Below are 16,559 nucleotides of genomic sequence, written 5' to 3' on the forward strand. Positions count from 1 at the left end.
AACAGTTTTCTGTTTTAAACTTAGGATGCACTAAAGTAGGTCATTGTAGTAGAAATGGAATAAACATGTCTTTGTTCCCCACTTCCTCCACAAGGTACCTCTGATTTAGAAATGACTGACCTCGAAAGATTGAAGCTTCAGACATATTTGGAGTCTTGGAATGATGGATACACACAGACACACATACATGCACATATATTATTATATGTATATATAATTTATTTCATGTATATGTAATATATTTCATAATATAATATTTTTCATATAATGTATTTCATTCATGCAAAACATATTTCCATATTAGCCATATTGCAAGAGAAAACACAGACAAACTTCCTTCCCCACAATAAAGAAAGTAAAAGAAAATATTCATTCTGCATTTAGAGTTCACTAGTTCTCCTTCTGGAGTTGTATAGCATTTTTCATAATGAGTCTTTTGCAACTGTATTGGATCATTGTCTTGATCAAAGCAGAACTAAATCTTTCACAATTGATCATTTTTACAATATTGCTGTTACTATGTACAGTGTTCTGCTTCTGCTCACTTCATTTTATATCAGTTCATATATATCTTTCCAGATTTTTCTGCAATTATTCTTCTTGTCATTTCTAATAGCACACTAGTTATATAATTACAATGAAATACCACAACTTGTTCAATCATTTCCTAATTGATGAGAAACCAGTTTCCAATTCTTTGTTATCTTAAAAAGAACTGCTATACATATTTTTGGTACAAATAGATCATTTTCCCTTTTCTTTGATCTCTTTAGAGTACAGATCCAGTAGTGGTATAGCTGGCATGCTGTATCTTAAGGAATTTTTTGTTTCTGTTGATTCAGTATAATATTGACTCTTAGTAAGTAGTCAAATGTTTATAGACAACTACTGGGGGCTATGGTTTTAGAGTGGGAGTTCTTTTTTATGTCCTGTGGATTTTTTGAGATTCTAATAAAGCCTAGGGAGCTTTTCTCAGGAAAAAAAAAAAATTTTTTTTTAAGTAATAAGAAAATTACAAATGAAACCAATTACATAGGAATATGGTCAAATATTTTTTAAAAGTTCTCAGGCCATGTTTAAGAACCCTCCTCTATTTTAGAGGATTATTCAGCGGTTCTATTTTTCTTCTGCCCTTTGGTCATTTCATTGTTAGATTCTCCATCAAAATGTATGAAGGACTGAGAAGTGAAAATAAAAAAATAAATCATTTTTGAAAATATTGTTAGCACTTCCATTCAGATTATATTATACTAGAGATAAAATGACTTATTAGCTCTGGTAAAAGAAGTCAAAATTAAGGGCCAAATAGGGAATATCAGTAGATTTCTGTATTGATGGGTGGATCCACACAAGAGCAGATCTGGACTTCCCAGATGTATGGGAGTTGCTGGTGTGGAAATTTCCTCCTTGAATGGTGACTGGCAGTTTATCTGTAAATTATAATCTGACAGAGTTGGCCAGAATAATTAGAAGTTACATGATTTGCCTAGGGTCACATAGCTAATAAATGTCACAGATGAGCCTCCAGTCCAGATCTTTCTGACTCCAAGGTGGGTTCTTTAACCACTGTTCCATGCCGCTTTTCAGGTTTTTATTTACCAGGTTATTTTATTCTCTATTCTCCACTGTCAGGAAAACCTAACAAAATGCTTTGGATTATGTGCTACATGACATTGAGAAAACAGTTAAGCTAACTGAGGTGAACTGGATGGTTTCAGAGTAGTATGATTCCAAACATGGGGGGAGGGCAGTTCATACTTTAAAACTCCCATCATTTATGATCTTTGAAACTCCTTGGAGATAATTCAGAACCATTTCTTGTACAGGTCTGAATATTGACCTGTACTAGATCAGACGATGAAGGCTGACACCCAAACTCCTTGGTTCCACTTTCATGTGACTACAAAGGGAATAACTTGATCTGTTCCAGTTTAGGCTATATCTTTGAGACTACTGTTATCTGGACTAACATTCTAGTTCTAGACTGAATGATTTTGGGGAAAGGGTGAGCATGGTACCTCTCTCAAATGCAAAGCAAGATGTGGAAGGACACTATCCTCAACTTTCTGGAGGGCCTGACAATATATCCCTTTATCTTAGGGTTCTGGCTCACCCATTTCTCTTTCTGACTGATGCAGGTAAAATTATTTATACACTATCCTGCTTCACTTCTGTCCTAATCTGACACACTGCATACAAGGTACTGCTAAAAATAGAACCTGGAAAGTTAGTGCTAAAAATGACCAGCCTACACACATGTTATATTACTCTGATCTTCCCAGGGAAAGAGGTGGGGCTGGGACAGTCTACGGTTAGATAAATAAATGAAACTAGCATTCTTTACTTACCACTTGGCATAAATTCTTCCTCACAGTAGGTTATGGACACCCTCCCAAAGTGAAATAGGATAGTACAATGCTCATATTGAGAACCAAGTGCTATTTCTTCAGGAAGGATATAGTGATCTTGTGAGTTCAGTCATGGGACACTGTTAGAAGACTGGAAGAAACTCTGAATAAGTGCATGAGAAAAGCATTAAACTGTTAGAAATTTTAGCTTTATGCCTGTCATTAACAAGCTTGCATGCTCTTGGGCAAATCACAACTCTTTTGGGCTTTTCTCATTTTTTGGGGGGGTTTCTCATTTATAAAATGAATGAGATAATCTTTAATGTTCTTGTAGTTCTGATTAGTGGCCCTTGTAAAATTAGTTGGCTGGACCTATGTGTTCTCTAAGGTTACAGAAATTATATCATATATTATGTATGGGTATTATTGTATATATTAAATATTTGAGTGAGGAAGAGTCATCTTTCTAAGTTCAAATCTAGCCTCAGACATTAGTTGTGTAATCCTAAGTCATTTAACCCTATTGCCTCAGTTTCCTCATCTGTAAAATGAAACAGAAAGAAATAGTGAACCACTCCAATATTTTAGCTTGAGAAAATCCAAAATGGGATCACAAAGAGCCATGACTAACAATGCCTGAACAATAAGAAGAGTTACCTCACCATGCTTTTTTCCTTTTTTATGAAATAAGGATAATACATGCCATTTGTTAATGTTGGGCTGTCACTGGATAGCTTAAGGGTAAGATGATCCTGATTTTTGTAAGCTTTTCACTTCTTATTAGAAAATTCCAATGGAGAGATAGCTACTTTTCCCACTTTTGACTCATTGCAACAATTCTCCACTTCTCTGATTATCCATAAGCTGTAGCTCAAAATGAAGCTAATCAGAGCTTAAGGCACTATCATTTAGAATTTGGCATGGAAGTCAAGGTCCCTTAATTCTAGTCCCAATCACTAATAGCATATGCTTTAAGGGAGAAGGGAGGGATATATTTGGAAACAAATGTGACATAAAAACAAAAGTATCAATAACAATAAAAACAGAAAAAAATCAGGGTTAAAAAGTAAGTAGAATTTGAGGTGAGTCTAAGAGGTGGGAAGAATAAAACCAAAGCATTTTTGGGTTGTTTGACGGTTGTTTTTACCTTATTAAATGCTGAGAATCTGATGTGACTTTATTTTGTTTTGAATGTTTATTTTATTGCTTTTGCTGATTGTGATATAGTGAATAGAAGACTGACCAGAAAGATGTAGATACAAGTAATACTTCTGACATATACTGACTGTATGACTGATCAAGTTCCTTAACTATTTGGGTGTTCTAGGCAACTCTCTAAGACTAAATTGCAGAAAAGGTGCTTTGTTGCATTGTTAAAGGAAGTTTTATTATCTAATTATGGATTTTAATGAAGCCACAGATCCAGTCCTTATCCCTCTTAAATTCATCATAATTTTCTTTTAAAGGAAGAAAAACAACAGTTCTGGGAAGGATATTTGGTAGGTATTTCTATCCTCATTTGCAGATAAGAAAACTGGATTATTGTTCAGTGATTTGCCTAAGGTAAAATCATAAGTTAGTGGTGGAGTTGAAATTCTCTACAACTCCAGTTTTCTGATTTGCCAACCTCTTTCCTCTTCGATGATTCCCTTTTTGGAGCTTTAGAGACCAACCAAGACAGTGGAATTTAAAAGAATGTGTTAAAACCCCACAAATACTTCTGCTCCTGGCACACAGGTGTGGCTTATGGAATTGCTGCTGAGTGAGAGGCTGGGACACTGCCCTCTGACACCTGCTTGTGGTATGCTTGAGGAGTTTCAGGGAGGCACTTTCTGACAGTACTGGAATCTGAGGAGTTGTCCAGCAGGTGAGATTTTGATTTGATTCCCAAAGTTGTATCTGCCTATAGGTGTTTGTCCTTCCTAAAGTAGCTGGTAGGCATTTTTGCTTGGTTTCAAAACCAGTAGTAAACCAGATGTCTTCAATAAGAAGAATATAAGAAAATGAATGGAACAACCTTTAAAAACTATAATAAAGTTTTGAATTTTGAAGCTTGCTTTCTGTTTAATACTTAGCCAATTAGTCAACTTACTAAATTTCTTTGTAAAATTCTGACTTGGTTAAAAAGATTACAAGCTATTTCAGACTCCACAGTATCAGCCAATGTGTTAAAGGCTGTATAATTAATTTTGAAGGGAGGGAGGGAGTTGTCTAATCATAAACATTCATCATTCTTGTGGGAAAATGGTCATTTGGAGATAAGATCTAGGTTTTAAATAACTAGCTTGGATCAGTCAAGCCTAACCCAAGATTAAAGGTAAAGGATTTCAATAAAGAAAATGATTTCTTTTTCAAGATTGTGAGTTGCCACTAGGCTTGGATAAAGATAAAAACTGAACATGTAAGAAATTTGGTGACCTACAAATGTAAGATCATGATTTGCTAATCTAGCATGATGATTTACACATAGTATAGGTGCTTAATATTTTTTGAACGAAACTTTCATAGATTTAGTTAGAAATATAGCTTGAAACTTTAACCAGCAATGTTTTTCTCTCATTTGTACCAAATTCAATACTTCTGTAACCTATATGTGGACAGACTAGTTTCAATTTTGGAAACCTGGGAATATTTCATTTTGATATAAATCATGCTCCCAAGTAGTTTATAGTCTAATGGGGGAGGGTAGAGGTGGAGGATATGGCATGCTTACAAGTATGCATAATTACAAGTGGACTTATGGGGTAAAGGAAAGAACTAGATAAATGGAGAAACATGTGTTGTTCTTCAATTGTGCCTGACTTTGCACGACCCCTTGTGGGGTTTTCTTGGCAGAGATACTAGAACGATATGCCATTTCCTTCTTAATGTTATTTTATAGATAAGGCAGATGAGACTAACATAGTTAAGTGACTTGCTCAGGGTCATAAAGCCAGTAAGTGTCTGAGAACTGATTAGAATAGGAAGATGGGACTTCCTAATGCCAGGTCCAGTACTTTATCCACTGAGACACCTCGTACCCATTTGGGGAGAGAGTAATTGCTTTTCCCTGGGGAGATAAGGAAAGATTTTTATGGAGAAAGAAAAAAATTTCAGTAGGTAGTAATAGGTGGGAGCACATTTGAGATGACAGTGATAACCTGTGTAAATGCACATATATGAGAGTGTGAGGAATGAGTAGAAGTTGAATTTGACTGGAATATAGAGTGTGGAAAGGGTTGTAGTATGAAATAAATTAGAAAGGTACCTTAGAAAGTCATTGAAAACTTTTGAGGAGGGGAATGACAAATTAGACTTGGGCATTTAGTTTATTTTGGGCGTTGTGCGAAGGATGACTAGGCAAGCAGAAGTTAGCAAATTAGTCTAAGTGACAGGTGATGAACACTTGAATTAGGATGATTACAACATGAATGGAAAGGAGATATGTTGTGTAGGGCACTCTTGGCAACTGATTAGATGGGATGAAGGGTATAATGGAAAGGAAGAGTCTAATCACTTTGAAGTTGCAAGCCTAGGTGACTTTCAGGAGTTAGATTGATGGTGTGTATGTATTTCAGTGTAGAATGTATTGAAATTTGATGTGCTGATAGGATTTCCAAGTGGAGTTATCCAGCTTGCAGATGGGAGATGAATCTAGAGCTCAAGAGACAATCTAGGGTTAGGTATTTAGATTTTGATGTCATTTGCTCAGATGATAATTTAAGCCATGGAAATCATTCAAGGAGAGAACATATATAGAGCAAGGGATCTTAGCCAGAGATCCATAGTCTTGTTTGTTTGTTTGTTTTAATAGTTTTTTGATAATGGCATTGATTTCCTTTGTAACCTCATTTATTTTACTTTATTTAAAAATATTATTCTGAGGAGGGGTCCTTAGGATTCACCACACTGCCAAAGAAGTATATAATCAAACAAAGTTAAAAACTCTTGATATAGAGAGAACAACTAGGACAGTCTGGTGGAACACCTGAACTTCAGGGGTAAGAAGATGAAAATCCAATGAAAGACCAGAGAGGAGAAAAGAAAATGAGGAGAGAGAAATGTCAAAATATAAGGAGAGACTATTCAGGATGAGGATGTGGCCAATGGTATCAAATTTCTAGAAAGGTAGATGAGGACTGATCAAAAGCCATTGGATGTAACCATTCACAGGTCACTGGCGAAATGGGAGTTATTTTGATAGGTTAGAAAACATATTATAGGAAATTGAGAAGGGAATAGGTAATAAATAGGGAAGTAAAGAAGGCCATGAGTATGGGCCATTTTTTCTAAAAATGTAGCAATAAAGGGATTTGTTGTAGCTTTTTTTTTTTTTTTTTTTAGAAAAAGCTAATGATAGCTAGCAATTATGTACTACTTTAAGGTTTGCAATACACTGTATATTTCATTTGATCTCATTTAAACAAACAGAAGAGAACTGAACATGTTTTAGAGAAGGAATTAGGAGAAAGGAATAAATTGAGGATGATGAGGGGTCTTAATGAAGGAACATGGGTAGGCATGGCATTTGAGCATCTCAGCTAGGGTTTAAAAGATGGGCAGAAATTCAAAAGTCTAAAGAGAGAAAGAGAAGATAGTCCAGGGAGGTACAACATAAACAAAACTTAATGGTAGAAGGGCTGATGGTGTTGTTTGTCCTTTTTCAAAGAGGGCCAATAATATCATGTCTTAACTTGTGCATGAATTGGACATCATTGAGGCAGAATTGTACAAAGTCATCAGCCTCATTCTCTCTTCCAGAATCATCTGTCTATTGGCAAGGCAAAAGTCAGGATGACCGGTGATAGCCTGAGATGTAGTGAATGACCTAGATTTCTTCAATGACTAAGTTCTAAGCACACTGCATACTGCTGCTTCAGCTGCCTTTGTGGCCATCGGAACAAATCATTCTCTTCTACCAATTCTACCAAGAGAAGTCTTCATGTTTGGGGGTAGAAATCCTCTTAACTCACTGATAGTTTTGAGTTGGTCTAGCCTATTTGCAGAGATGGCTTACTGTGGTGTGGCCACTGTAGCTAGAAGCTTCTTGGAGTCACCGGTGAAAGTTGAGTGGCAAATGGATACCAAAGATAGAAGAACAGTCCTGAAAAGCTTTCACCAGACATGCTAGTCTTCCCTGAATGCCCCATACAGGAAAGAATAGACCATTTTGATTGATTGGATTACAGAGTGGATGAAAAATGATAATATCTTTTAGAGGCAATTGGCATATCCTAAGTAGATGATTAAGGCCTAAATTGGGCTAGTGGCTGGGGAAATAAAGAGAGGAAGGGATTGGATACAAGAGATGTCAGTGTGGAATCAATAGGACTTCATAACTGTATGTGGATTGCAAGAGAAGAAGAAAAGAGAAAGATGATCATAATAACGTAAACATGAGAATGGAGGAATGGTGGCACCATGGACAGAAATAGTAAAGTCAAAAGGAAAGGAAGAGGGAGCAGATGTAGAGGGAAATATGATTTGGATTTTGTCCGTATTGCATTTGGATGGTAGTAGGATATCTAGGTAGAGATGTCCTAAAGGATGTCCAGAAATATGTCTTTAGCTCACAGCAATGAAGACTGAATAGATTCAGAAGTCATTTGCAGAGAGCTGATCTTTGAAGCTGTGGTAATAATGAGATGTCCCTTTTAGCAAAGGACAAAGATAATAAAGAACCAAAAGAACAGTGATTTAGAGCTGATAGAGAGAAAATGGTAGACAGACAAGAAAAAAAAAAAACAAACTATAAGAGTATGGAGTTTCTGCAGCCAAGGAGAAAGAGAATATCTGCAGAAGGAGGAAATATCAAGAGAGGAATGTCTAGTAATTCATGTTGTAGGAAGTAGTCAACATATCAAAAGCAGTAGGGAGGTCAGGAAAATGATGACTGAAAAAAGATCATTCACTTTGATCTATAGTTCATTAGTGATTTTTGAAAGAACAGTTTCAGCAAAGCCAGAGATGTGGAAACCAAATTGCAAAGGGACAGAAGAGATAAAGAAGATAATAGGTAGGGAGGAAAGTAGAAAAAAAAACAAAGTACAGATAAATTTTAAGACAAGTCAGCAGTGGTGGGGAGGAAAGACTAGTTAGTAGATATAAAGGCAGGAAAGTCTAGTATATAGGCAGGAAGGGTTTAAGGGAAGGCATTTTTATGTTCTTTTAGGAAGGCCTAAGTACATTTTTTAAAAAATTATAACTTTTTATTGACAGAACATAGGCATGGGTAATTTTTTACATTATCCCTTATACTCACTTCTGTTCCGACTTTTCCCTTCCCTCCCTCCACCTTCTCCCCTAGATGGCAGGCAGTCTTATACATGTTAAATATATAATAGTATATCCTAGATACAATATATGTGTGCAGAACTGAACAGTTCTCTTATTGCACAGGAAGAATTGGATTCAGAAGGTAAAAATAACCTGGGGAGAAAAACAAAAATGCAAACAGTTCACACTCATTTCCCAGTGTTCCTTCTCTAGGTGTAGCTGATTCTGTCCATCATTGATCAATTGGAACTAAATTAGATCTCTTTGTAGAAGAAATTCACTTCCATCAGAATACATCCTCATACAGTATTGTTGTTGAAGTGTATAATGATCTCCTGGTTCTGCTCATTTCACTCAGCATCAGTTCATGTAAGTCTCTCCAAACCTCTCTGTATTCCTCCTGCTGGTCATTTCTTACAGAGCAATAATATTCCATAACATTTATATACCATAATTTACCCAACCATTCTCCAATTGATGGACATCCATTCATTTTCCAGTTTCTAGCCACTACAAAAAGGGCTGCCACAAACATTTTGGCACATACAGGTCCCTTTCCCTTCTTTAGTATCTTTTTGGGATATAAGCCCAACAGCAGCACTGCTGGATCAAAGGGTATGCAGTTTGATAACTTTTGGGGCATAATTCCAGATTGCTCTCCAGAATAGTTGGATTTGTTCACAATTCCACCAACAATGTATCAATGTCCCAGTTTTCCTGCATCCCCTCGAACATTCATCATCATTTTTTCCTGTCATGCCTAAATACATTTCTAACAAGATAACTCTTTGGAAAAGAAGAGCTAGAAGAAACAAGTGATAGATGAAATCACCTGGGGCAAGGTCCTAGGGAAGGCAATATGGAATGGGATCAGGAATGTTGACAGAAAGGATTAGCCATAATTGGAAACATGGCTATTTTGAGACCACAAGGAAGCTGGGTGAGGATACTGAGGAATTTTAAGGAATAGAAAAGGAAGGCTGAGAGAACTTGATCTTCTTAATTAAATAGGTTAGATCTTTTGCTCTCTGTGTAGTTAGAGGTTGGGAGAGGGATTGGAAGGAGAAAAATCAGCTATAGAACCAAAAGCGAGCTGACAGTTCAGTTCTACTTTAATGGAGAAAAAAAAAAAAAGAGGTTTAATTCATCTTTCTCAACACAAAGCCAAAGCAAAGACAGGCTAGTAGGACCTCCTGTGGCTAATTAGGAATTCTGTATTCTTACAATTCCTAGAGGGAATCATGATTTTTTTCTCCAGCTAAGACATAAGAACAAATGGAATGACTACATTTATATTACTTTAAGGTAATCAGCAGCATTGGGACTAAAAGGCTTAATTTCATTGAAGGAAGTAGCATTTGAATTAGGCTTTAAAGAATGAATAGGAATGGGGAAAGAGACAAGCTTTTCAAGAATAGAAAATAGTATGAGCAATTACAGAACTAGGAATAGTTAACTTTGGCTGGAATGTAGAATCCTTGTAGGGAAGTGACATTTATTCATTCGCTCAACAAAAATACTATTAAGTACATGTTACCTGATAAGCACTAGGCAAATTCTAGGAATATAAAAACCAATTCATTTGAATGCACAGGTGTAAAAGTATCTTTGCCCATAATTACATAGTTGGGCTTCCTACCTCCCAAGTCCAGGACTCTATCTACTTCATTTGTTCAGATTTTTCATTTACTGTAGCTGTAATGTGAAAACTTGATGGTTTTTGTTTGTCTGCTTGTTTTTTAGAAAATTATCTGTTTCTGAACATTAACAGAAGATTATTTGGCCTGCTGTTTTAAGCACTCTACAACTCATCAAATCTGTGAATGAGATATTTAGGGTTAGGGTCAGAGCCAACTTTAAGAAGCAGGCATGCTATTCTTGGTATAAGAGATATTTCCCTTTTGTAGTTTGGTTTGTTTGCCTTCATGGAGAGAGAATTGGTGAGAGAGGCTTGGATCATAAGTTTAGAACTGGAAGGAACTACCTCAGAAGTCATTCAGTCCAAATTCCCCATTTTACAGATGAGCAAACTCCAAGTCTTTCTAGCCTAGAGAGAATTTAATCACTTATTAAGGTAACAGAAACGCAGGTCTTGATTCCAATTATTACAATGTCAAATCTAGCCATTGTACCACGCTGCCTTGATAGGGAACCTTTTAATCTGGCTCTAGTTGTTCCAGGACAATCTTGCTTAATGGGTTCTGTGTATGAGGAAACAGAAAGAGAGTTGGTTATATTCTTTCTCAAACAGGGATGATGGACACAGAGCTCTACCAGGTGGACTCTGAAATCAGGAAAGCTTGTTCCTTGTCCTAGTTACTAACTAGGAATGAAAAATTTTATTTCATCCCTAAAATGATGATTGGATTAAATAATCTGTAAGGTCCCTGTAATCTCTAAAGAATTAGGATTTTATGATCTTCACCTTTTAGTATCCATGAACAACCAAGAGATAGAGGCAACACCCTCTCTTTATGGAAGATTTAGGGAAGCATCTAGGCAAGAGTCAGAGATTGGGGAGGCAAGGATGGATCGAATTGTCTTTCACAATAGGAATATTGGGTAGCTCAATTTACAACCAAAAAGATGAATTTGTATTAAATTGAAACACCCATTTCTTTTAGGGCCCAATCAAAAGTATGGTCTATGGCCCACTTCTTAAACTATGGGAGTAATGAAATTATGAAGATTTGATTTGTATACCTATTTTATATACCAATACTCAGGGTCATGTAAACATTTCTTAGGCCCAAAGGGGTCATGAGTGGAAAAAATTTAATGAGCCCTAATCTCTTAAGTAGTATCTTTACAGTATTCATGATAGTCTTTACACAGAGAGATCCAAAGAAGGTTCAAGGGCCAACATACTCTTATTTCACTGAAATGACCCTTTTTTTTTTTTTTTTTTTTTTTCCAATTGGCCAAAAGACATAGACAGGTTGGAAAGACCCTAATTAAAAATTTTAAAAGATTTTTGCTTCCTCTTCTCCATGATTTATACCACTAGATGGCAGGGCAGAGTTAAAATTGACTCAATGAAGTCAGTTAACTTTTTAGAAAATACTAAATGCAATTTTTGAAAGGAAGCATTCCCCTAGTCTTATTTCCTATTTTAGGGATAGTTTAGGACAGTAATTGACACCCTGAATGAAGGATTGAAGGGGATATGCTGTGACTAATATTAGAGATGGATGAAATCTCAACAAGCTGTTCTTTTCACCTTAGAGGTTAAAGCCACCATATATTCCAGGACCAATGATACAGTTGAAAGGGAACTTAGAAACCATCCTCATGTGATAGATGAAGAACTGTGGCTTGAAGCAATTGTCCAAGATCACAGGCATGAAATAGCAGAAATGGGATTTGATCACTTTCTGATTTCAAGTCAGATGCTCTAGTGACTACCTTTGTAGCCGGATATTAATTTTTTAAGGTCATTACACACATCCCCACACACTCACACCCACACACAAGGTCAAACTGGTGGTGGTAGGTGGAACCAAACAATTATAATACAAAATAACACATTACAATTCATAAGAAACATGTGAGCCAAAGGGCAGCCAGTAGAAAGTTATTGATTGTGGAAAGTTTCAGAGGAGGTACCATGGAAAGAGCATGTGATGTAGTAAAAGGCTTTAGGTTCAAGTACTGCCTCCCTATATACTTCCCATGTGATCTTGAGTAAGTCACTTAGCTTAAAGGATCCCTGTCTGGCTTCAAAATAAATGAGCCTATAAATTAGCATTAGAGAAAGGTCTTAAAAACAATTAGAATTGTTAGTAGAATTATTAAAAGATGTGGAGAAGGGGCAGGGATTGAAGCCATTCCAAACATAGAGAACACTAACAAAGATATGAAGAGAAGACATTTCTATCCAAGCACATTTATTCATGGTTTTTCATTCTGTGCAATTCTTGTCTGCATAAATCCTGCAAAGTACAACACAATATATAGTTGGAAACTTTCCTTAAAATGATTTTAAAAAAATTAGTGGTTACCAGAACAAGATTGAGCAATTCTATTTAATTGAGGATTAAGGAAATGATTTTGTTAACCAGAATCACAGGATGTCTCCTTATTCTTGCTACAAAACCTTCCTATTTTCTTTTTTGATCACGTGACCTGGAGGCATATGATTATGCTACTTCTAGGTAATATCTTGCTAAGTCTTCATTGGTTGTAATCAACTTATACCCACTCAAGGGTCTATCATTCTTCCAGTCCCTTCTGATTTTGATTTTTTGTAAATCATGACATCATATGATTCTCAGTTCTATCACTGCAAACATTGGTTTGAGGAAGAAAATGGGCTGTGTAGAGTAGTTTTGGGAGTTAATGTATTGGCATAGTTTCTCAAATGTAATCCAGGTCACTCTTTTTCCATTCCAAAGTCAGCTATGCCTTTGCACCTTTCTGAGATGCATTCTGCCAGAGGGCAGATGGAAAGATGAGTTATAGAGTAAACCATCTATCATTTAGATTATTCCTAGGGACCTGGGATGAGGGGAGCCAACAGGTAAGTTTTTTTCTTTCTTGGCTTAATGTGTAGTAGCTAATGGGACCCAGAGACATGAAAAGTTGAGTTCAAATTCTTTATCTAACACCTAGTAACTTTGACTTGTCAACTAAATAATAAACAGGTTATATTGGTAGAGGGATTTTCCACAACAAAATCACTGATACTTGATCTATGAAAAGAGAAAATGCTATGAAGTGATACAGAATGAAGAAAGCAGAACCTTTTATTTATTATCAAAATGAGTACAATGAGGTCAATAAGGAGAGTTGGAAAAATTGGTCAAATAAAACAAACATTAGAACTTTCCTGCCTGAGTTAGAAAACATTTCTCCTTTCTGTTAATAATTAACTTTGGGGGAATATACTTTGTAAATGGGGTCATTTAGGGTGTTAGAAAGTATCTGTTGGGTAAAAATGCAGCAATAAGTTTTTAAAAAAAATACGAAATATTAATTTTCTAAATATAATCCAGCCTCTTCTTTTCATTTTTATTTAGTTCTGGACCCAATTTAGTCTGTGTATAGTGCTTATCCTAGACACATATGCCTTTCCAACTCATAATCCAGACTATATGCATTTCTCCCCCTATGTAATGTTAAAGCTAATGTCTCTTGACTAGTTGTGAATTTCAGAGAAGCCCCTCTATGAAATCAGCACTACGTCATTTTCAAATAAGAGAACCTGAAGAACTTCCTCATCTATAATGAATCCCACTTCCCTTTGTGCAAAACACCCTCCATGATAGAAGAACTTTGTTGACAATTGCTTCCTTCTATTTTGATCATTTTGACAAGAGAACATGCATGAACATATGAAAAAGCATTTAGTATGTTCCAAAAACTGAACTAAGTGCTAGGGAGACATATATAAAAGAAAAAAATAATTCCCGCTGTCAGAAGCTTCCATTGTAGGAGAAATACATGTTTAAGGTGGTGGCCAGGAAGGGTTTGGAAAATGACAGTGATCATGAGTTATAGGAGAGTGGATGAACATAGCATATCTAAGGAACACTGCCAGAGTTGATCAGATCACATTTACTTAGGGGGAGGGATGAGTTAGTAGGAAGTGGTGGCCACGTGACTGCAGAAATATTTTTAATTCAGGTGCCTTTTCAGATTTTCTTTCACTGCCTAAGCGTTCCTCCCCAGGAGCATTCTTCAGCTACGTTTGTCCCCTTTTCCCACTGGTGAACTGGTTTGGTCCCCTACAGACTTTAGTGCATATCCTCCAGTGTTTCAGCTCCTTTTTATATATAATAATCTTTCACTGTTTAAATGTAAACTGCTTGAAGGTAATGAGTATTTTACATTATAAGCACTTAATAAATCCTTACTTCTTGCCTGAACAGTGAAATATGAGTCCCCTGAATTCCCACTCCAGGTTGCCCTCCTCCATCTCTCTCAAGAGAGCCTTGATTGGTTGTGATTTACTCTAAACCAACTATATATGAGGTCCTATGGGAGGTACAAAGCATAAAATAAAATGCTGATTTAAAAAAATTAGTGAAAAAATAAATAAAAATTAAATACAAAAATGTCATGTTTGTCATGAAACAACAAACTTATCAAATGAGTTTCATACACAATGAATACTTAGTGGAGGAAAAAAATCACTTAAGAATGAAAGCTTCAATTAGGAAGGATCTGAACTTTGTTTTAAAGGATGATAGGCTTTAATTAAGTAGATGAAAAGGGAAAAGATACAGATGGGAAGAATGGAAAATGGCTAAATATAGTCAATATCTAAGGTTCAATGAGATCAATCTTTCACTTGGAAATGGGAGGAGGGAGCTGAGAAATAGGGCAAGAAAATTATAACAGTAAACTTGGGAAACAATGGGGATAATAAACCTAAAACTAAGGGAAAGTCAAAAGTAGCCTCTCAGGAAAAATTTGGGGACTTCTTTGGGGATTTGGAAGAGGAATAGGATCAAGACAGCACTTCAGGAAGAATTAATTTGCTACCAATGTGCAAATTCTATTGGAGGGAAGAGACTTTGAGGCAAGAATCTCATTAGTTGGGAGATTATTTAAATAGTCTAGGCATGATAATTAAGGCCCAGAATTAAGAGAGCTGGTAGTGATAACTAAAAGAAATGAGCCATTGTAAGACTTCAAAGGGAAGGGATAGGGAATGGTAATTGATGGCATATAAGGAGCAAAGGTGAAATTCAAGAAAGTTGAGGTTCTGTGCCTGACTGGAAGAATGCCACTGAGAGCAAGAGGGACACAGGAGAGGGAATTCCTTTAGAGTTGGTTGGGAGAGGAAATGAGAAAAATGATGAATCTGGCAAACACTTGAGTTTATGGTGATGGGTAATTATCTAAGTGAAAAAATCTGACAGAGATACAAAAACAGAACCAGAAGGAGAAACTGGGACTAGATTCGGAAATTATCTGCAAAGAGGTAACTGAAATCATGGAAATGAAAGACATTTACATGAAAGGTAATGGTTAGGGACAAAAGCTTGGGGGAATATCAACATTTAGGGGCTATTAGAAGGAAAGGAGGCAGTGAACAGACAGGAAGAACAATTAGAAAGAAGCTCAAAAACTAGGCAAATGTCAAAATCTGGAGAGAAACAAAAAAAAGAATTAAGATGGAAAAAATACACTGAATTTGTTAACTAATTTAGTTATAAAGAAATTACTTTCAGTAGAGCAGTAAATAGATTGAAATGAAGTGAAATGAAGCAAGTGGTGACAAAATAGATACAGCAGGTAATACATATTTGTTGTCTCTAGAAGTCTGTTAGTGAAAAGAAGGAAAGATACAGTAGTGGACAGAAGGAGGACAGCACAATAGAATTCCAATTTAGTGGCAATGGAGCAAATGAAAATGCCAGAAAGAATGTAGGATATTTTAACAGTCTCTGAGAGGAAAGGGGATAGATTTGAGAAATGGAAGGAGACCCTAGAAACACAGAGGTGTTGAAAATACCTTTGAGATTGGAAGAAAAAAAAAGAGTGGAGGGAAGAAGCAGATTTCAGTTATATCTTCTATCTACCTATCTAAATTTCCTAAACAAAACAGTACAAAATACAACACATGTTGGTGGGTAGAGTGTCCACTGATGAACATGACTGCTCTTCAGGAAAGTTGGAAAAGATTCAAGGAGAATTCCTGTTTCAGTATAAGCTGGACTAGCTGTCCTATGAAGGTTTTACTAAATGAAATTCTATGAGTCTATGGAGCTGTGATTATATGAATTCATGATTTGTACCTTCCCAGCAAAAAAAGTGGAAGGCAAATTTTTCCGATATAAATAGGAAGTAAAGACAGAACTGGCAATTTGAGCAGAAAAGATGTTTTAGAACTACCATTAAAAAAATAAAGGATAGAAAGCATAGTTTCTTACACTATGGGTCATATACGGGAATGTGTTGAAAAATTATGATTTATTATCAGCAAAAGTTTGATTTGTAAACCTATTT

General features: G+C 36.0%; 1 protein-coding gene across 2 annotated transcripts in view; it reads right to left on the reverse strand.

The window, feature by feature from the left end:
* Positions 1-212: 212 nt before the first annotated feature.
* Positions 213-16,559, reverse strand: part of ARV1 (ARV1 homolog, fatty acid homeostasis modulator) — a 28,935-nt gene continuing 12,588 nt past the window's right edge. Inside the window, exon 5 of one of the 2 annotated variants that reach the window (XM_074262358.1) lies at positions 213-10,804. In XM_074262358.1, coding sequence (XP_074118459.1) covers positions 10,662-10,804 — 143 coding nt within the window. In that variant the 3' untranslated portion in view covers positions 213-10,661. The remainder of the gene's footprint in view (positions 10,805-16,559) is intronic. The other variant, XM_074262356.1, reaches the window with a different exon arrangement.

Source organism: Sminthopsis crassicaudata, chromosome 4 (genome assembly GCF_048593235.1).
Source record: "Sminthopsis crassicaudata isolate SCR6 chromosome 4, ASM4859323v1, whole genome shotgun sequence".
Lineage (NCBI taxonomy): Eukaryota > Metazoa > Chordata > Mammalia > Dasyuromorphia > Dasyuridae > Sminthopsis > Sminthopsis crassicaudata.